Below are 21,923 nucleotides of genomic sequence, written 5' to 3' on the forward strand. Positions count from 1 at the left end.
CATGACTGATCTTGAACAACAAATTACACATTAATTTTCACAAAACTTTTCTTTATGAGACAATAAGCATTTCATGTAGAACCTGTAACCTATCAGCCTTTGATTTACACTCGGAAGTTTCTGTATTTGACGGTTTAACCTATGCCTTGCCGATGTTGCCATGGCTTGATGGCTAATATCAACACGAAGCCTCTCTCTTAAAAATTGACACTACGTTCTCATTACAACTACGCCAAGCAACAAGACCTAATTACAAACACTATTTAGTCGACATTTGAACCAACAAGCAACACAAACATTTAGATTTGGAGAACCATATGTCACCAAGAATATGACTGAAAAATCGATCATTGATAAGGGCAAACGTAACGTATAGTGTTGATACCGTCAAGAACCAACTGGACTCGTGAGAGGTGAACTTTCATCAAGCTGAGCTTCACGAGTTTACATTTCTGTTTTCATTTTCTCCTTTATAATCACCTGTTTTGGCATCACTTCTAGCAAAAAGCTTCCTCCATTCCATACAGCAGCAGCAACCTTCAGTATTTGGAAGGTCACAGACAGTTCATATGACAGGAAAATGGGAACGGTGAGTGCCATGGTTGTCACAGTGAACAGAGCCTGAAAAACAATATACATCAACATACGATTCTGGTCCCCAAGTAAATTACTCAGGCGCCACCAAATACTGTTCGATTTCTGTGCTTTCTTCGAAAGTTCCCTATGTAACATTCATTAGATGTATCAGCAAGAAAGTGGAAAGCGCTTGGACAAGGCCATGCAAGACAACCAACGCTCATGACCTGTGGGTTTGTGGACCCGAGCCCATGGATGCCCCGTGGGTGTTTCCACACGAGTGGGCTCACAGGGTGATTATGTGACGAATTTTCAAGACCTAACACTTTGGTACAGAAAGAAGTCAGAAAACAAATACCTGTAAGAAGTCATGACTTCTGGATCTCGTAACAGTCTCTGTCTACGCAGAACATTTACTATCAAAAAATATAGAACTTGCCAAAGGGTGTAAGCAATTAGAGGCACTACAAACAGCCATGTGCACAGGTACAATTTGTTTTCTACATAAGGCCATGAGATTCTTTGAGCAGTTCCTTCAGGATGCATGGCCGCAAAGGTGGCTGGATTCCACCACCGAATTGTAAAGCAAGCCAAACCTGAAATAACATGTTTCTCGTCATTCCAGAATCATTCATCAATCGACCAATCAGCTGAAGGTACAGAACTAACTTGCCAATATACTGCGTGTGAGTGCGCACGCACGTGAGTGTAAGTAATTTTTTAGTCTATTGAAATTTTGGATCATTCCACAGGATTTTAGGAATAAAAAGAAACAGGAAGATGTAGAAATCCTTAGCTTACCAGGTAACAAGTGTACAAGGACACTAGTTATTTTATCAATGGAATTGAAAACTAAGCTGCATCTCCACACAATAATTGCCCATGCTAATGGCCCCTGAATTGTAAGTTGATAATAGATTAACGAAATGAAAAATAAATGCGAAACCAAATCTTGAAGTGACATCAGAACATAAAGATCACTTACCTCTGAAAATGAAAAGCAAACCATGAAAAGCTTTTCGTTTTGGGGATACATAAGAAGCATAATCAAGAATATTGCATTAGCATAGTAGCAAAAGTCCTGCCATCATGAAGAAGCTATGATCAGTATTTCCTTCAGGTCTTCAACACAAGTATACAACAATAATTTAAAACAGACCAGGTTTATCAGAGTTCCTGTCAACAGGAAATTTGTCTCTGTCATTTCTTCTTTTATGAGTTATGAAGTAAAGATTGGAACTAATACATATACTTCTGCTTGTTATACACAGCACCTGGGCAGTGATACATTGGTGTTCATGCTATACTCAAAAGAAATATCCAAACCTAATGCATAGTTGTCTTTGATTCAGATGATCATCAATATTACTAAAAGAGAAACCCAACAAATGTCATGTACTAACAAATTTAACCCGCCTATTAAATAACCTGTTATTTTGTAATTAGTTTTTAGGGAGAGTTTTTTAGCTTGTTATTACTTACAGAAGAGGCAATTACATGCTAAATGCTATATATACATATATATAATGAATGGAAGGGGGAGAATATTGTCATGCTTGTATCGACAAAAGGTGTTTATTCACTATGGAGCTTTGACACTGCAATGTATTCACAACCGCAGCACCCCCATCCCTTACAAACACCCATACACATTCAACTCACCACCATGGCTAACAACACGGAGTAACATTCTAATAACAACCAAACATCCTCACAAAAGTCAAGATTCACACAATCGTCTACTTAGCCACTAAGAGTCCTAGAGTCAATTTCCCTTTTATTACATAATCAGCAAGAAAAATCTTCTTTCTCCGTGAATGCATTATGCAGATAGGTCAAAATGAAAACCAAAAAACACAGATAGATGGGTGACTATATAACTTCTTAAGTAATAAGTAAAAGAAAAGAAAGCTGCCTGCGTACAACTGCTAAATCAAAACTACTTTCTTTATCTTCCTCTACTAGCTTGATGTACTAAGCTTCCACTCATGTCCAAATGAAACTATTTATTAACATAATGATATGTTAAAAATATAATATGGAATTGTTAAGGGATAAGTAAAAGGTAGAGGATGGAGATCAGGAAGGAGATGGTGGGAAATGATTTAGATGAAAGAAAAAGTGATATGTTAAAAAAGGATTAGCGAGAAAAAATAAGAGAAATGTCTGTTACTTATTGATAATCTTGCTCTAAAGGCTAAAGCTAAAAGTAATGAGACATTATTTGGAATTTTGGATATGTTGTATACTTCCTGATTTGGGAATACCTTGTTTAATCAGAGATTCAAGAAGCACCTACATCATGTCCACAAATTTTCTCAACATTAATAAAGATCTTTGTTCAGTAAATAACAGGCATATGACTTTCTAAGAATAGTAATCTGTTCAACCTAACAACCTTGGCACACTAGTGGCCAGTAAATAAGGGTCATTAATTGATCACAATGTGAATTACTCCAAAAATGAACTCCTATACACAACAGACAGAAATTGCACACCCAAAGATTGCAAAGAGAAAGCAATGCAGACTGCAGGCCTGCAGCACATTGCTCGACACCTGAACAGCAACCAAGTTTATGCTTCGGACAATGGAGTCATTAAAACAAATATTAAATTTGTTTCAGGATTTGTGGATATCACTTATAAAGACTCAGCTAAATGCTACTCCCTAGTTTCACAATGTTGGCTACATATTTCATTTTGAGTATTTCCTTTTGTTGGTTACATAAATGTTGATTACGTATTTTATTTTGGGTATTTCCTGTTGTTGGTTACATTTGAAATCTTTCCTTTTATGGAAGTTTATTTAAATTGGTTGAGAAAATAAAAAAAGCAATTTCATAGGCCTATATAAACAAAGCAATTTCATTGGCCAGTATAAAATTATGATATTGAAGTTTGCAGTCACTAACTTATGAACGCCCAACCTCTACAACAAACATGTTCCATGCCCAACCAATATTGATATCCCTTCTTTTCTTCTACAATTGAACATTGCCAGACCATTAGCACGGCGCAGGGAACAGAAATATGGCGCTTTTTAGTATAATCTTAACGAGGACAGTTTCACTTATATGGTTCAAATCAAAAACCATTCAGCAGCAAAAGGAGTAACTCCTTAGACTTCCTATTGTCTCCTCTTCACCACTATGAATTACAAAAAAGTAAATTACATATTTTACATGGGATCTAAAATCTAAATATACAGACATAGATAAAGATGTACCAAAAGCATTAATTGCAGCAAGTTAAAGCCAAACTTACCAGAAGATAATAATGCCATTTCTTGTATCGGTAATAAACCCATCTAGCTGGAACAAATATGAGATAGAATAGACAGTATACATAGGGAATATCTTGTGGCCCTGAAAAAAGACAGTTGAAATATAAATACTCATACTAATGTACCATTCCACACAAATCATAACTACTCCAATAACTTACAGAGAAATAACCCCAAAAATCCAACAAACCATAAGCATAACTAATACTCACTTGCCCCAAGTAGAAAGCAAAATCCTCCGAACCCAAAAACACCACACAAATAGGTTACCTATGTCAGCAACAAAACACTAGTACTTTAGTAAATAACCCCAAAAAAATTTAGCTGCGCATTTCATCAAACACCTTAAAGATTCGAGATAACAACATACTCTTCTGTAGTACCAGTTAATTTGCTGTATTTTGTATTATTGGTTGTCTACTTGTCTTGTGCAATCAATTTGATACATTTCATCAAACACCTCAAATAACTCACACCGCTACTATCTTTAATCTTTTTCAGTCGTTTTTAACAACAATCAATTCAAATTTTATTGCTCACAACAAACCAACCATTCCATTAAAAAAGTGAATGAACAAATAACTGATAGGAAAAAAAATCAAACCCAGAAGCCGAAATGACCAAAATAAACTTAAAGAAAAACAATGCAAACCTTATTGATGAATCTTTCGTGTTCTTCAGCTTGTTTTGCAATGTGTTCCGCTTGTTCAGATATGATCTTTTTCGCTTTCTCTTGAGTTTCCTTCAAGTAATAAACAAACCCATGTCAAATTTTGCTCAAATAAACTGCATCAAATTATAAAAAAATAAAGAGTTTGAACGGGTGACCTTGGATCGATCTTTTAATCTCTTTTTCACTCTCTGAAATGAATGTTCATATGGTTCATCAACTCCATCATCACTGTTCGACATTGTTGTTTCTTTCATTGTTCTTTCTCAATGAAAGAAACAACACAAGAGAACAAAGAAGGTCTAATGATTATTTTGGATTCTGAACGATTCTTGTTCAAATGATCAATAAAAATGTCTGAAAGGTGAATGTTTAATGTTTAGCGACGCAAACCATCAAGAAACCATTCTGAACTTTGACAAAGTGTTTTACATAACATGTCAAAGAATCATAGAAGTATTATATTTCCAAAAAATACTCCGATTGATAAAGAAGAAGACAATATATCTATCGAATCATGTTGTTTCTTATGTCGGCTATGTCATTCAGAATCCACGTATGGGTATGAATCATTTTTTATTCAATCTTTCTACGTTGCATTATACTCCGTCCGTTGTTTTCTGTTCTTCTCGTTTACTTTTTGTTCTTCTCGTTTACTTTTTGCGTAATTTTTAAATTAAATTTTAAACCTTAATATCTTTAAATGCACATAATAAAAATTATAAAAAATACATAATAAAAAAATATACAATGAGATGAATCTAACAAGATCTCACATAGATATATTTTATCTTCTAAATATGTCTCAAAAATAGTAATAAAATTTCTCTTTTCTTAAAGTGAAATATTCTAAATAGGAAGCACATTAGTGAACAGAAAGAGTACTTGTTATTTTACTTTTTTTTGAATAATACTTATTTTACTTTATTACGTAATTCAATGTGTTTTTTAATCGTTAATAACTTGAGTTATGCATACAATAGCTATAAATTAAGTGTCTTTTATTCTGATAATTCTTCTTGACGAGATTTTATCTTAAAAGGATACAACTATATGTGTTTTATATTTTTATTTTATGCTGCAATTCAAAACAAAAATATCAATACCCCTCATATCTTTGTCTTGTTTAAAGTGACACGCTTGACATTGCATTAATTCAATATTTATATTTCTATTTGTTACATTGAGATGAATTTAAGAAATTGCACTTGACTATATTTAGACTTATATATTAAAAATCATTAAAAATAAAATATAAACTAAAAATAATAGATAAATAATATAAAATTTTAAATGGGACAAATAGTAGAAATAAAGATAAGTATTTTTGCAAAAATTTAAATGAATTTTTTAAAAGATTGAAAACCAAGTGGCGTCGATTGACGTCACACTAATGTCTAGGAAGCTTTGTTTGAAGAAGTGTGTTTTGATGACTCAATGTTAAATATAAGATTAATTATCTAAGTTACATATAATTTCAGTGGTGACGTACAATAGGTAGAATTATTTTAAAAGAATAGAAAGATGATTTTATTTTCAATAAATAAATGCTAATAAGTTGAATTATTAATGCTTAATTTCTCGATATAAAAATGTTTTGAGAGGTAGATAATTATAGAAAAATCTATTGATGTGTAATACTCATGATTTTTATCTTTTCAAATTAATTAATTACTCTTTCTTAAAGAATTTCAACAAGAAGGAAGGACAAAAAAATTATAAAATGATTGAAATATTTAAAGTGTATGAATGGAGATGTTTTGAAGGATTTTATGACTTTTTTTTAAGTCGCACAAGTGATAAGACACTAGTCCCTAAACTCTTAGAGATTTGGGAAGACAAGAGTCGAGTCGGGCAAAAGTAGGAGCAAGAAACAAATTAAAGCAAGAGAGGCTTTAGGATACCAACCAATTCGGTTCATGACGGACATATCAGTTTGCCGGTTGATCCACTCTTTTTTAAGTCAATTGAGCCTTTTGAGAAGTTGAGCATAAAACCTCTTAGGACTGCGCAAGTCAGAGCCGTATTTGACCCAGGGCGGGTTGGGCAAAGGCCCAAGACTCCATATTTCAAAATTTCGGTAGGTTTATATTTATATTTAAATATTAAAAAAAGTAAAAAAACATTAAAGAATTAAGAGTGATAGTGGAATATTATTAGCATGTAATGTTCACGATTCATTGAATTAAAGGGATTGCAATTTGGGAGAGCTTGGTACTCGGTATTTTAATAATCGGATTATATTGCTCCATCTTAATTTTACTTATATTATTAACCAGTCCATCTTGTATGAGACCGTCTCATTTAAGAATTTGTGATTAACATATTATAATAATATTGCCACGAAAATATACATTTTGTTGTGAAAAAAGAAACAAAATGAATTCAATAAATAATAGATTCACAAAGTAATTTTAATTTAGCTTTTTGTGGATCCGATGAAAAACATTATGATGGAAAATTTTTAACAATGTCGTTAAGGGCCTCTATATCTAATCTTGCCTCTGGACCAGCAAAAGTTCAGAATCGGGCCCAGAGCAAGTCGACTCTAGCAGATTTGTAGTTCAGCTCTCCGCAAGAGTTTTATGCAACATGTAGTTTACAACTCGACCGTGACAATTGACCGTCCATTGGAAATTTTGAGCATGTTCTACATGTTTAACTGTATAGGGCGCCGCAAATTAGAGATCTTAATATTAAATTACATAGTATATATTAAGTATTCAAAGATATAAAATTGTTAAAAAATATCTAATTTTTAAAATTGTACAGAATCCACCAAAAATTTGCCAATTTTTACTCTGACCGTATGACAATCCACCATGGACCGATCAAACTCTGTTAAGTTAACATCATAAATTTCTTTTTTGTTCTAGTAATTTTTTTTATTTGGAGTTTAAGGATGCTCTACTTCCTTATTGGTAATTGATTGTACTTTTGGATGACTAAAATTCTTATTTTAACATTGAGAGAAGCTCAATTGGTTGAGCTCACCCACATTGAAGAAAAAAAAAATGTATCACTTAATAAATTTAAAGATTAACTCCTATTATTAGTAATTGATTTAATAGTAAATTTGTTTTGAACTTGTAAGTGAGGTGCCTCTTTTTATTATTTAGTTGCCCAAATTTATTTTTTATTTTAGACATAACATGTATTTCAAAAAAATATTTTTAGCTTAGCTTTTCTTATTTTTTCGACATTTTAGGTATTCTAGACCTTCCTCCTCCCTCATCAAACAATTGCAATTTTTAATAGACATTATCAAACTTACCCTTGTAAACTAAAGTTCATAAATGATGGGACCATATATAATGAGGGTAATGCTATAATTTCTAATCAATAGCCGTGATTTGTAAATTACTATAAAAAGACAAAAAAAATAACAGTAAAATAAAATAAAAGTAAATTAAAATTATAAAATTCTAATCCTATCAAATCTTACTACATAAGGGTGTAACAAATCACTATTATTTACTAAGATCTCATTGGGATAATATGGTGATTTGTATTACCATTTTAGAATGTGTTGCAAGTAATTGAGAACCTTTATCAAAAGAAATTGTTGCATTTAATAAGATTTGAAGGAAATACATTAATACACACAAGAGCTTATATTTTCAAAAACATGTCTTTATAATGTTTAGAGTTTATTACTATTTTCAAAAAACTAACTTATCTAAAAAAACTACCTTATATAATACATTTCTTTGCAAAATACTACCTTATAACAATTTTTACCGTTTGACCGTTTAACTTAACCATTGACAGTCACGTGACAGTCACGTGACCTTATAAACATTTGCTTCTTCTTCATTCCGGCCTGTTTTGAATCTGTTGCTGCTCCTTCTTCATTCGAAAATCCCCATAACAGAATTTCTTAGCTTCTCCATTAATTAAATCAACCTTGGCAAAACCCGAAACCTTCGGCCATGGTTCAGCAATGGCGAGGTAAGCAAACTGGGTTTTCCTCCCAAGTTTCTTCTTATTCACCATCCCAGCTTCTAAATTCATTTTCTCTGAATTTTGAAGAATTTCTCTCCGGGTTGAAACTCCGGTTTTTCTGTTTAACTGGATTTCAGACAACACACTGGAAAGATTCTCATCACATTCATTGAAAATGGAGTCAGCCGGAGTCATGCAAGACCCGATTACAACAACCTCATCAGATTCGGGTTCTTCCCAAGCATTCCATAGATGAAAGCAAAAACAATCCGGAACATCTACCCATTGAATTTCATCTGAAGAAGATGAATATTTGGGAAGAATCCCAAACTTGGAAACCTTTTCTTTATCAAAAACAAAAGGGGAACCACCTCGAATCATTTCTTGAAGCTTAAACACAACTTGAGAATCAGGAATTATGACAAAATTCTCAGTGATTGCGAAATCATGCATCATTGTTGGTGCTTCAAAATCAATTTCAACGTCTGGGGATTTAGTCCCATCTGGGTTAAAATAAAAGTATTTTAAATAAGGTTTCTTAACTACATCATAACTCAAAGCAAACATTTGACCGGAAACTGGATCAACTTTGGGATGAGCTATCATTGTAGAATTCAATTCTCCATTAAAGGAATATCTCTCTACAATTTGTAAATCCGCAGAAGGAGTAACCCTAATTTGATATGGTAAATCATCTTCGGACATTGCTAAAAGTCTGTTGTTAAAATAGACAACTCCAGCATTTGCTACTCCAATTCCATTATTTTGGTCTACAAGACCGCACAATGCACGGGTGTAGAATAACAGAAGCCGGCCAATTCCGGAATGGCCATGCAATTCTCCGATTGAAGAAGGAGCAGCAACAAATTCAAAACAGGCAGAAATGAAGAAGAAGCAAATGTTTCTAAGGTCACGTGACTGTCACGTGACAGTCAACGGCTAAGTTAAATGGTCAAACGGTAAAAACCGTTATAAGGTAGTGTTTTGCAAAGAAATGTATTATATAAGGTAGTTTTTTGCAAAAAAATTTAGATAAAGTAGTTTTTTGCAAACAGGGGTATAGAATAGGTAGTTTATTATAATTTTTTCTTTATATTTAGTTTGTTAGTTGGTCAAAAAGCCATAAAAGCGTTTGATAAATGACTTTTTATCCAATAAAAAGCCAGCTTTTAAACCAAAATGAAAATACTAACTAAGTAAACTTTTTCTCTCTAAAAAATCATAGCCTCCATTATTATATTTGTTAAACCCCCAATCTTTTTATTTTTGTTTTTTTCGTTTTAAGTTACAAATAAAATCTATTCTCTCTTAGATTATAGAGTTATTTTATCCAATTATTAAATTAGATCTACCCATATATATTTGGTCTTAAATGCTCTCATGGTGAGAGTTTGAGTCTAAATATCAATTTGATGATAAAAAGGTAAATAATGTCACCACAAGTATCAATTTTGCTAATATAGTCAATAATTAAAAACTTATCTCTATTCCAAAGCTACACCAAATCGAATACCCCCTCGAACAAGGTTGACCATAAATTTGATACAAAGATTGTATTAATGCAAAACCAGCCGGCAGGCATTGGAAACGAGATTTCAAGAGTCTTCCAACTATATATTATATTTCCAATTCTGACTCTCAAACAAGAAATGACGGTCATTTAAAGTTTGTCGGTTAATAGAGAAGCAATGAATCGCCACTTTATATGCGACGACTCGTCGCCTAGCCTTTGAAACGTGCAGTTTGTGTCGGCAATGAAGTGATACGTCGCGATATCCTGGCGACGACTCGTCTTCTTTGTTTTGGATGTTTTCGCACATCTTTTTCCCACGTCTTGACGGTTGGATATATATATATATATATATATATATATATATATATATATATATATATATATATATATATATATATATATATATATATATATATATATATTAGTTTCTAAGTAAATATTTTTAGGTTTTTGGAAAGATTATATTTCCAAAAAATCTCCCTAAATAAAAAGGAAATTTTGTTAGATTGTGTTTTTCTCCCTTGTCTTTCCTAACCTTTCAGTTTTACATATTTTTCTTTACCTTGTAGACATAATTGTTCATCAATTTTACGTACTCATAATCCAGGGGTAGAGGGAATGATTCTAATTTAATTACAGATTACAGTAGGTATAAAATTACTATTCTCAAATTCTCAACTTTAAATACTTTAAAAACAATAGTGAAATTTGATCCAAATTCAAAATTGAAAATTTTTGATTTGTCAAACAATAAATTTAAGCCAATTTCAAATTTTCCTATGAAATCATCATTCCAAACATGACATTAGTTTAATTTAGGAATATTAGACAAAATTCATGCTAATGAACCTCAAGTTAAAAAGATTTATTAACGTTTCAATAGAATAGATGTTTACAGTTAACAAAGATCACATTTAATCAAGACAAGGATTCGTAATCTATATGCAATAAAACAGTTGACAGTTGTATACGATATCATGGACTTTTTTGTCATTGTTTAGAACCAAGAAATCCTTTTAGTTTAGGAAAGATGGAGATTAATAATTCAATCTTTCACCTATCGAATGTGAATAATTTTATATTTGGATTATTTTTTAATAATTTAACCTTTGTCTTATATTTGCCCATAACATGCCATATTACTAATAACATGAAATAATATAATATACTGCCAGCAAACTAGACAAAGATTAGATTATTCACGACGAACTAAGAGCAAATATTAAATTATTAAAATATAATTTAAAGGTGAAATTATTCACAATGGACAAGCAAAATGTTAGATTAATAATGTCAAATTTTCCTTTAATTTATTTTATTAGCATCTTTATTAATCTATCTAAATGATTTTTTATTGTGTTATATAAAAATCCTTCATATATTTTGTTGCCTAATAATAATAGGAAAATAATTAAATAGCTTTTCTGAAATCAACCCATTAGCCACAGGTGCACCGTACACTTGCAGTTAAAAACAAATCTCTATCACTCATGTATCCGGTCAGTTAAAAGTCAACAAAACTTTCACATCCCCAGGCTCCGACTAGTCAAACAATCCAACAACTATTTGGCAAGCAACCCCAAAATAAATTGGTGATTGATAAACATGAAACAATTTTAACAACACTGGATACAATAAATTGCATTCTGAAAATCTACAACTGATTCCAGAATGTTGGAGCAAAGTTAACCTAGAAGGAACCTTTCCTAAAACATAAAGAGATTAATGATATATCCAAATGCACAACTGAGAACATCTACCATCCGCATACTAGCTGATTTAAATTAAATGAATTTAAACACATGGCTGGACAGAAACGTAACGCCTGAAAACGCATGGCACTATGAGCTAACACCTAGACAATGAGCGGAATACATTACCAACAAAAGGGTAGAGTACAATCGATGCAAGATACAAATTCACTAGCTTTAGATGCAAAACTCAAGGCCGAGCTCTTTTGTTGCTGCACGATGGGCACTTGTACTGCTTGATATGTTCAGCCCTCGCTGGAGTGATCTTCACACACTTCCCATGGAACCATCTCTCACATATGTCACAGCAGATCCAAAACTCGTCTGATGCATAGTTTTCTCCACAGGCACCACAAAGAGTATCCCCGTGTTCCTCCTCATCTTCCTCGTCTAAACCATCTTCTTCATCTTTTGCTGGTGTCCCTTTCGAAGAATACTTGGACTGTAAAATTAGAGTCTTTCATTTCAGTTCTAAAACCCCAATCGAAATGGAACTTTATAGTTTAAATACACCGAGATGCAATAATCAGTGAACACTGGTTTCTGCCACAGTTCATAGATCACATAAAGAAAATTACCGAAGATGATTAATACAAACCAATAAAAGGCGTATACACTTAAAATTCCCCAGGCAATTAAGAAGCAATTTAGTTGCAAGGAAAATATTTTTCCTGAGAACAATATTCCCTCCTGATCCGATGTTTGGTTTCAACTTTCAACTTCCATGCGAAGCAAATAAAGAAAACTTTTGACAGAAAACAATCAAACATTTTTCAATTGCGATTCAGGGCATTTTCCTCCAGAAAAACAAAGGAGACCAGTTTTCTTCTGACCTCACGATCGGACAAAACTCACCCTCTCTATCTTTCTTGTTTCTTCTTCCTCAAAAGGTTTAGTGTTCTTTTGTGCTTCGATTCAAAAATTTGCAAAATGAAATTTCTCAAATTGTTCAATGAAGATGGTTTTATTTACTATTATTTTTAATCTAGGTTTGATGAAGATGGAATTTTTTATTTTTGAGGTTTTTTATTTGTTTCTGGTGAAAATGGAAAGTATGGTTGGGAACTGAGGTGATTGGACTTGTTTCACAAAACAAAAAAATGTAAGTTTATATTTGAAACGTTGGTGCATTTTATTTTTCAGCTTTCAGAATTGATGATGCAAAAAGTTTTAAAAAATTTAGTGATTAAAAAATTTAGTAAGGATAGAAGTTATATTATTTAGATAATTAGATCATGTAAAGGTTTTAGTGAAAAATAAATGAAATATAATAATAATGAAATATAGATATACTAACAAACTTTTATCCACATTTTCCATTGAACCAACAAAAAAATTGTTCAAAACCAAACAAGAGAACTAGTTTTCCCTTTTGTTTTCCGCTAAAAGGATTTTTTTTTTATAGAAAACCATTTTCCATGATAATGTTTTCCTCTCAACCAAACCCCCCTAAATGAAAAATGAAGAAGTGATTTCCCCATGTAGCTCAAAGCTCACCATTCATGAAGTGGGTGGATTGCCATTAGGGGAAAAAAAGACGGTACCTACAAACGTAAAACACACTCACCGACTCCACACTCTTCGTGCGGCATTACAAAAGATTAGCATGTCAAAAGGGTATCATCACAATGAGTAATACTTTGTGAAAAGACCATGTTGCTAAATCAAGATACAACACCAACCATATTAACCACTAGCACATTGTGATTTGCTCCACAAGATGTACCTGTAATCTAACAATATCCACAAGACAGCCCAAAGATCCCTCGTTAAATATGCCAGAAATACTTCAGTAATTGAAACGCAGAGTATCCAACATCGACAAAGGATTACAAAGCCAGCACACGCATGCAAGACTTAAACAGCTCTCTTCACAACAAATGTCCTCTCAATCCATAAAATACGGAGAATTAATATAGCTCATGTCATAGCCTACCAATATGAGACAATCAACAAAGCAGCAGCCAAACATACTCCATACACTACATACAATTATGCTACAATGTACTAACACCTGCTTTTACAGCATTTATTCTACCAGCTCATTGTTGCATGCAACCGTTTCCCAATTGAAAGATACTAGACACAGTTATCTACATGAAGAAGACCATGATATTGCTTATATGATTTAAAAACTTCTTCCACTTTCTTTTAGATGAACGTGTTCTCCAAAATAGAGGTTTTTTAAAGAAACATCAAAGATGCTATTTTAGGCCCCCTTTTTGGCATAACTTTTTCACATTCTCCCATATTGTCCCCAAACCACCTACCCTCTTCCCCTAAACCCATAGTTCATTTCTTCCACCATTCATTCTCTACCCTTCAAACTTATACTTTTATGATTTATATAGGCCAAGTCATGTTTGCTTTTGAGAAATACCTTTCAATTCCAGTTTCAACAATACCATCTTCAAAGACATACCTTAATTTTAATTTTGGGACAACTTTCATTTTCAATTCAAGGAAAGTGACTATTTTTGAGCAAATCCCTTTACCCATCAACTGAAAATGAATTTTCTCAAGCATCGTTAAACCCAATAGATCCAGTTGACATAGTTTGGTTATAAGAGAAATTCATATTTTCCTTTTAAACTGTAATTCAATATTTTGTAATCTCACCACAATTTGCATGTCTTATTTCTCAGGGGATTTTACGAATTAATAAAAAAAAAAGTCTTGTATTATTGTATAATCTAGAATCTGGATTAACAATCATTCGCAATTTTCTTTTGGAGTCAACAATTTGGGGATTGTGTTCACTTTCTTCATAAATCTAAGTCATTGGAGATTTGGGTTGATCAAAAGTCAAGCTCTTCAGGGTTTGGTGTAACTACTTTTGGGGCTTTTATAAGGTCTTCAATCCGCTGCGGTTGCTTTATTGGTGGAGGATTTTGGTTGCAGCTGCTGGTGTGGCGGTAAAAGGCTAAAAGCTGTCTGCAGTAGGGGCCAGGGTTCAGAGGATTTTAAGTCACATGATTAGAAAAAGGTAGTTTTGTTAGATACTCAAGAAGGGGAGGAGCAAAGTTTATGAAGGCCCCGTTTCATTTTACAACTCCTTTTAAAATGAGGCCCTTCATTAATAAATAAAAGAAAGTCAAATAGTAAGAAAATCAAAATACATGGATCTTAATTAATTTTCTACGTAAGCAAACTTCTTTCAAAATCAATCAATTAAACCGTATGCAAATTGATTTTTTTGGTATATTTTGAACAAATAAATAGGGTTAGAAATCCTATTCCGATTTTAAACAGTTTAAAAAATAATTTCAAAAAAAAAGCTCTAATCAAACCGTTAAAACGAATTAAAGTTGTTATTTTGATAGAAAGTTGAGTTACCAAAAATAACTTTTTGAATTGGGATATTAAGAACAGATTGCCAAAAAAATAGGAAATTAATGAATGTATTTAGTAGAAAAAGAGTATGAAGATATAATAAGATGAAAGATCACAAAATAGAGAAAAATATAACATTAATGATGATTGATGAAATTAATTGATGCCTTTAATTTAGAATGGTTAATTTCAATAAAGTAGAGGAATTTGCAAAGCCTATTTTAGGAAAAAGAGGAAAATTAAAGAGGTAAGCATAGAACAATTGTTAGACATTTAATTAAATCTTGTAAAAATGCTCAGTAAAGGTTTTTTGGAGGCCCATATTTTTATGTACTTGAACTAGTGAGATTTCAACCAACTATTCTCTCTTTATGTACTTGAACAAAGAACATCATTCAGATATTTCAAGCCCCATATTTTTGGAGGCCCTATACGGTTGTGCACCTAGGATGTGCATAAAACCTCCCCTGTTCTCAAGTTAAGCATCTTATTTCATTAATTCAAGTAGTTGCCAAACATCAGATATTTCAGGAACTCATGATGCAAGATTCCTGAAAATATTGTCACTCATTGCTAAAACAACTAAGATAAAAGCTTACTGATTTAGTGTTAGATTTGGATTTGGTGCTGCTGTTGTTTGAGACAGATGTCTTTTCTTTTGAGTTTGATTGCTTCTTTGCAGTTCCACTAACAACCTCAAATATTGTAGGCAGTTCATTGATCATATTGAACAGACGTTTCCTGCATCGCCAGTTCAAAAATTAAAAAAAGATGGAAGAATATTAACATAAAGAATAAAGCTAAGTAAAGAAATCTAAGTACATATTATCTCATAGAAAAATCGTTAAACATAAAAGGACGCATATTTAGCAAATGAAAGAATCCGAATAAAAGCATCATGTTTGTACTCTTCAAAAATTAACACCAAAGGCTATCAACATCCCTTATTAACTCATTATTCACATGTTCATAAACATGCTACTCGTGGCAGATGATTGAAATTTGACACAAGGAGTTTTCAAGTAAAATAAGTAATATTAAATAGAAATAATATGCATTCCTTGCATAAGAACAAACACCTGTACTGGCTGGTTAAATAAATAGAAGTATCAGGAAAACAGGTAAAAATTAAATACCTGTCAGTTTTATCAAATCCAAATCTGGCACCAAAATAGAAGGCAACAGATAGCAACCAAGCATCACTATGAACAGCAACAAGTGACAACCAGTCCTTTGATTGCATACCATCACGAGCAAAGTTAATACCCAAAGCGGGCTCAGGGAGCTCCGGAGGAACCTCTTCAGCTGGCAAGTTCACTTCCCATTGCTCATTTGGATATCCATAGAGACATAGGTTCTCCTTCTCTGCAAAATACATCATTTCAACAAACCGACCAAGAACTAGCTGCTAAAAACAGTTACAAATGGTTTCTAAAATGGGAGGAAAAGTTGCAATACTACCAATGGTAATATGCAGGCAACAAAAACGGAAAAACAAAACAATTACCAATACACAAAGATAGACATAGCCCCACATACTTGATGTCTATCACAAAACTTTTAAACATAATTTGTACTGCAGTATCTTAACCATAAATAGGAATCAATTGTCAGGATTTCTGCTTGTACAAATGAAAAATCAGATTTTGAAACCTTCAAGCATTCACACACATGTGCATAAAACTTGACAACATAGTCATTATTGGTATAGACTAATTTTGCATAAATAGCATAAATATGCATACATAGCCATTAGCCACTTAATTTGGTATACAAAAAATGAACAAAATCTTCCTAGACATGAGCAATAAACCACATCAGAAAAGTTAGATTGATCAAATAAACCAATTTACCGGTGTCAATTTGCTGTTAGTAGAAAGTACTCTCAAACCATAAAAATCAGCTAGTAAAGGCTAAATTATTGAACAAACATATTAGTAATATACTACCTCCGGTTTTTAAAGTCGCTACGACTGCGTGGCCGCTATTCATCAATAAAAATATTGCATTACATCTTGTTCTTTGTGCATAAGAGATAAACACCATAAGTGAGATCTTATCGGATTCATCATAATGCAGTAGTGCATATTTTCATAATATATCAACTTTTATATTGTTAATTATGTGTAATTAGATATTACAGAGCAAAATAGGGTGGAAAACAAAATTAGCAAATAGCAACTGTTGAAAACCAAAAAAGTAAGAACACAATAAAAATAAAACGGCACAGTTTTAACGGAAAACAAGCTTTTTGGCACTAAAACGAAAAACATGAAACCGTAAGCTACTGCTACAGAACATTGTCCGAAAAGAACACTCCGAAAGAATAAAATCTTAAAAAAAAATTGTTCTCCTTCCTAATTTTGCGCCTCAAAAGACCCCAAAAAATAAAATTAAGGAACACTTTTAATAGCGAGAATAACAACTTTCACAGTAAATCTACACATAAATCGATATTAAATAACATTAACAAAAAGCCATCAAAATGTCAAACACAAGCAGAAACTGAATAATAAATTGAAAATAACAGATAAAAACCCTAACCAGGATCACATTGCTGGTAAAATTCTTCAACATCTGCACCCAGAACCAAACAAAAACAACAAAACTGCAATTAATACTTCAAAATCGAAGAACCCTAGAAAAATTAGTCCTCTAAAAATGAAAAAAATTAGAATACCAGTAGTAAGAGCTTTAATCATGCCAGCTCTACGACCCTTAAAATCTTTAAAAACTTCTTCAACGGTTCGTGGATTGTACTGCGCATTACCATCCATAATTTTTTCCCTCGAAAAATTAAAAAAACTGAAAATAAGTTAGTAGCTTGGAAGTTGGTAGTAGAGAGAAGAGAGAGAAAATCAGAAAGTGTGTGCTGAGAAATGAGAGAAGAGAAGACCAGAAATATTTGTGTTTTTTTATATTTAAGGGGAAGTTGCAGCAGCGAGATACCTGACTGGTCACCCCTCAGGGATATGAGAGAGAAACACAGATTCAGATTAGAAATTCATTTGTATTATTTTATAACATTGGGCTCCTTTTAAACTTCACTTGTGTATCACTTGACCTCTTGCGGACGTAGTTATTGAGGTTAGTTGACTTTATTTAAATTTAAAATAAAATTAATTAATTAAAATTCTTGTAAAAGACAGTTTTTTTAGAAATTATTTCTAATTGGGCCGGCTTATTATATATTTTTTAAAATATTATAAATAGTCATTAAGAATAATGTAAGTAGACATTTAAGATATTGAAATTAGACATTAAAGATACGATAAGTAAGCATTAATGATAATATAAGTAGGCATTAAGAATACGGTAAGTAGGTATTAATCTTTAATGTGCTGACCTTGAGATACGTCTCTCAAAGAGACGATTTCTCAAGAGATTAGTTGTTAATTAATACATGTAAATTTGCCCTAATTGAATTGGTTAGTGTATTATCTTTCACATGACTATATGAGTGACTAGTGGCAAATTCAGAAAAAACAATTGATGGCAAAGTATTAAATTAAAAAAAAATAATATTTAATAACGTGAATCAAAGACAAAAGCTACTATACTTGACTAATTGGGGTTTGAGTTTTATTTTTCTGTTTTAAAAACTTCAAAATAATATAAGAGACGTACGCCTGATGGGGTTCAAACCTTGCCCACTTATGTGGAGGACAAGGCATTTATCAAGTGATTTAGGTGAATCTCTATTTTTAGATGAGGTGATTCTCTCTAATATTACATGATTTTATTTCAGATATGAGTGATGTCAAGTGACTTTAATAACATCACGCTACATTCGCCCCCGTGAATAACTAGGGTTTAAAACCCATGAATTGTCTTTTACCTTAATTTATTCATTAATGATTGTAATTTTTTATTTTAAATTATTAAAATTATTTTTTTTTTCTGGTTTCACCACTAAATCTAGGATTTTTATTAAAAAAAAATTAAAGATTAAAAATTTACATAACACATGCTTTTCTTAATTTGGTCGATTACTATTCTTTATGGCAGGTTGAGATCCTTTAACCGGTAGAGCTACTAAAATCTAAGTATCCATTATAAAAAAATGGGTAATTATAAAAATCAAGATAAAATAGCGTTGACTTTAATGTGATTAATATATAGCTATTGATATTAGTGGATGGTCTAAATTCTAATAGGGTGTTGCTATTTTTCGCCACCCCTTTTTATTTTTTCGCCACCCCTTAAAATTACTTAATTGCCCCTGGATTTAAAAGAATTACAAAAATGCCATTGGAGTTAAAACATAATTAATAAATGTAAATCACGCTTAATAACACTATTAAGAATTTAATGCGGATGATTTGTCTATATATATCGAATTCTGAGATGCGTTTGAAGTACGAATTCAAACACGGTACTATCTCTCTAAAAACTGGTACTATCTCTCTAAAAAGTGTTAAAGAAGTTGTAAGGCGTAGTTGGTTGAATATGGCTAACGAAAGCGACTATGAGTCGGATGCGGTACGTAAAATTGCCGTTCGAAAAAAAAAAAAAAAAACAAGTCGCACAAATCTAGGCGACTGAACCATGGTTCAGTCGCACAAATCTGGGCGACTAACCCATGGTCCAGTCGCACAAATCTGGGCGACTGAACCATGGTCTAGTCGCCCAGTTTTGTGCGACTGGACCATGGTTCAGTCGCCCAGATTTGTGCGACTGGTTTATTTTTATTTTTTTATTTTTTTATTTTTTTTAATTTTTTTATTTACGTATTATTGTTTTTTTAAATTATTATTATAATTATTGTTAGTATTATTATTGTTGTTGTCATTATTATAATTTTTATTGTTGATATTTTTATTTTTTAAATTTTTTAATATTTTAATTTACGTAATTTATTTATTTATTTAATTATTTATTTATTTATTATTGTTATAATAATTATTATTATTGTTGTATTTGTTGTCATTATTATTACTATTATTATTATTGTTATTATTTGTCTTGTCATTATTTATTTATTTTAAATGTTTTTAAATTTTTTTATTAACGTAATGTTTTTATTATTATTAAAATTATTATTGTTATTGTCATTATTAATTTGATTTATCGTTATCTATTTATTTATTAATATTATTATTATTATTATTATTATTATTATTATTATTATTATTATTATTATTATTGTTGTTGTTGTTATTATTAATCCAAATATTATTATTGTAGTCATTAATGTACTTAATTTATATCATTTCAAATGTGCAGGAGTTTGAAAATTTTGGAGACAACGTAGACTACTCCGGTCGCTTTGTTACGGATAGGGAATTTATCTCCATAGATGAGTTACATAGTTGGGCCGATGCGATAGCAATAACAATCGGTTTTCAATTTACACGTGCTTCTTATAAAAAGAAAGAAGGACGTTCCAGAGTTAGTTGTTATTTAAGATGTCACCGCTATGGTAAACTTAGGGGTGATGTAGATAATGTAGATAATGCTGCCCGACCTGGTTCTAAAAGTAGGAGTTGCGGGTGTAAATTTATGATTGTAGGAAGTAGTCGTAAATCAGGAGAAAGACCTTGGACGGTAAGGGTGTGTCCTGGTGAAAAGGGAAAACATAACCACCCGTTCTTGGTGTACAGAGATGGTCATGTAAGGGCGAGGATTAATGTAGATATTCGGGAGCACATACGACAGCTTAGTGCAACCGGAATGCAACCGGCCTTTATTATGAATTCTATTAGAGATAATTTTCCTGGTTTTTATGCTAGTATGAATCAGATATATAATATTAGGCAATCAATAAGGAGAGATGAAATGGAGGGCAGGACTCCCCTTCAACACTGTCTTCATATGGCCCAGATCTGGGCGACTCCTATTTTTTTTTTTTTTTAAATTTAATTACAAATAACTTACCTCGATTGATAAATTCCGGATTGAACTTAATTTTTGCTCCCAAATTTTGCTTTTGTATGTTGGTTTTTTGTTGTGGTGAGAGTATTTTTAGTGTGAGTGTGGTTTATATAGAAAATTTTAGCTTTAATGGCATAATTGTAATTTTTTCAAAAACCAAGGGCAATATGGTAATTTACTAGGAGGTGGCGAAAAAATAAAAAGGGTGGCGAATTATAAGAATTGGGTTCTAATAACTCGAGTTGAAAATTCTAGAAGACCCTAACACTCTTTATGGTTACCCTTCTTCTTCATCAAACATTTATAATTGTTTTCCTTCCTCTTAATCTAACTATCCATGACTACCCTCTTCATCAAACCATTCATGAATAACTTCTTCTTCTCCTATTTAATTTTTGCCATTAAATTCACAAATAAATTTTAAATTATGATGTAATTGAAGTTTTTTTTAGTAATTTTTATATTGTTTTATTAAATTTTGAACGTGAGAACGTTTCTTATTTAAATTGATTTATTCAATATGCATTCTTGATTTTTTGTTCAACTCAGTCAAATTTGATTTCTATTTATTTATTTCTCATTTAAGTAATTCGTTGGTTTTTCGTTGGTCAATTTCTAATTTACTAAGCACATTTGAATCTCGACTTTCGGTTGGTATTTTAAAGTATTAGTAGCTGTTTTAACTATTTAAAGTTGATATTTTACCATATTAAAGTATATATTTTACATTTAAAAACTATGTAATTTTATATATTTAAGTAAGTGTTTTTACGTACTAAAGTATGTATTTTTAATACTAAAATAGGTGTTTTAGCCAAGTAGATTTTTTAAGATTCAAAGTAGGTGTTTTTAAGTTCAAAAGTATGTAATTTTAAGTACTAAAATAGATACTTTAAGCATTTAGGTGTTTATAGGATTAAATGTAGGTGTTTATAGTAGTATTTAAAATAGGTAGCTATATAAGTCAAAGTTTGAGTT

General features: G+C 31.7%; 3 protein-coding genes across 5 annotated transcripts; all 3 read right to left on the reverse strand.

Annotated features, from left to right (window-relative positions):
- Window positions 1-6: 6 nt before the first annotated feature.
- On the reverse strand, window positions 7-5,152 carry LOC130815384 (glycerophosphocholine acyltransferase 1-like). Of its 2 annotated transcripts, none has more exons than XM_057681841.1 (8): window positions 4,688-5,152; window positions 4,512-4,601; window positions 4,072-4,129; window positions 3,841-3,941; window positions 1,562-1,657; window positions 1,378-1,471; window positions 935-1,172; window positions 7-721 (listed from the first exon to the last, which is right to left on the reverse strand). In XM_057681841.1, exons 1-8 carry the CDS (start codon window positions 4,784-4,786, stop codon window positions 445-447), a joined length of 1,053 nt encoding a protein of 350 aa, XP_057537824.1. In that variant the 5' UTR covers window positions 4,787-5,152; the 3' UTR covers window positions 7-444. The 2 variants fall into 2 exon arrangements, with proteins under 2 accessions (XP_057537824.1, XP_057537825.1); XM_057681842.1 differs by having other exon boundaries at window positions 465-621; window positions 4,688-5,050.
- A 2,958-nt stretch (window positions 5,153-8,110) lies between these two features.
- Window positions 8,111-10,294, reverse strand: LOC130815694 (9-cis-epoxycarotenoid dioxygenase NCED3, chloroplastic-like). Its single transcript, XM_057682182.1, has 2 exons — window positions 10,241-10,294; window positions 8,111-9,392 (listed from the first exon to the last, which is right to left on the reverse strand). The coding sequence occupies exons 1-2, from the start codon at window positions 10,292-10,294 to the stop codon at window positions 8,343-8,345; spliced, it is 1,104 nt and encodes a 367-aa protein (XP_057538165.1). The 3' UTR covers window positions 8,111-8,342.
- A 1,078-nt stretch (window positions 10,295-11,372) lies between these two features.
- LOC130815204 (PHD finger protein ALFIN-LIKE 4-like) lies at window positions 11,373-18,106 on the reverse strand. 2 transcript variants are annotated; one of them, XM_057681587.1, is made up of 6 exons: window positions 18,021-18,106; window positions 17,752-17,876; window positions 17,616-17,648; window positions 16,208-16,436; window positions 15,671-15,812; window positions 11,373-12,180 (listed from the first exon to the last, which is right to left on the reverse strand). In XM_057681587.1, the coding sequence occupies exons 2-6, from the start codon at window positions 17,846-17,848 to the stop codon at window positions 11,929-11,931; spliced, it is 753 nt and encodes a 250-aa protein (XP_057537570.1). In that variant the 5' UTR covers window positions 17,849-17,876; window positions 18,021-18,106; the 3' UTR covers window positions 11,373-11,928. The 2 variants fall into 2 exon arrangements, with proteins under 2 accessions (XP_057537570.1, XP_057537569.1); XM_057681586.1 differs by having other exon boundaries at window positions 17,752-18,106.
- Window positions 18,107-21,923: the final 3,817 nt, after the last annotated feature.

Source organism: Amaranthus tricolor, chromosome 6 (genome assembly GCF_026212465.1).
Source record: "Amaranthus tricolor cultivar Red isolate AtriRed21 chromosome 6, ASM2621246v1, whole genome shotgun sequence".
In the NCBI taxonomy this organism is placed as follows: Eukaryota; Viridiplantae; Streptophyta; class Magnoliopsida; order Caryophyllales; family Amaranthaceae; genus Amaranthus; species Amaranthus tricolor.

What these genes read in the sequence shown, in the direction of transcription:
- LOC130815384 (XM_057681841.1), bottom strand. Translation starts at nt 4,786, where the DNA reads ATGAAAGAAACAACAATGTCGAACAGTGATGATGGAGTTGATGAACCA. An exon ending in GATTAAAAGATCGATCCAAG is followed by an intron (nt 4,602 to 4,687) that starts GTCACCCGTTCA and finishes TATTACTTGAAG; the next exon opens with GAAACTCAAGAGAAAGCGAA. An exon ending in TTTGCTTTTCATTTTCAGAG is followed by an intron (nt 1,472 to 1,561) that starts GTAAGTGATCTT and finishes CTTACAATTCAG; the next exon opens with GGGCCATTAGCATGGGCAAT.
- LOC130815694 (XM_057682182.1), bottom strand. Translation starts at nt 10,294, where the DNA reads ATGTGCGAAAACATCCAAAACAAAGAAGACGAGTCGTCGCCAGGATAT. An exon ending in CGTCGCCAGGATATCGCGAC is followed by an intron (nt 9,393 to 10,240) that starts GTATCACTTCAT and finishes GTCACGTGACAG; the next exon opens with TCACGTGACCTTAGAAACAT.
- LOC130815204 (XM_057681587.1), bottom strand. Translation starts at nt 17,848, where the DNA reads ATGGATGGTAATGCGCAGTACAATCCACGAACCGTTGAAGAAGTTTTT. An exon ending in GATTAAAGCTCTTACTACTG is followed by an intron (nt 17,649 to 17,751) that starts GTATTCTAATTT and finishes TTCTGGGTGCAG; the next exon opens with ATGTTGAAGAATTTTACCAG. An exon ending in GGATTTGATAAAACTGACAG is followed by an intron (nt 15,813 to 16,207) that starts GTATTTAATTTT and finishes CTGGCGATGCAG; the next exon opens with GAAACGTCTGTTCAATATGA.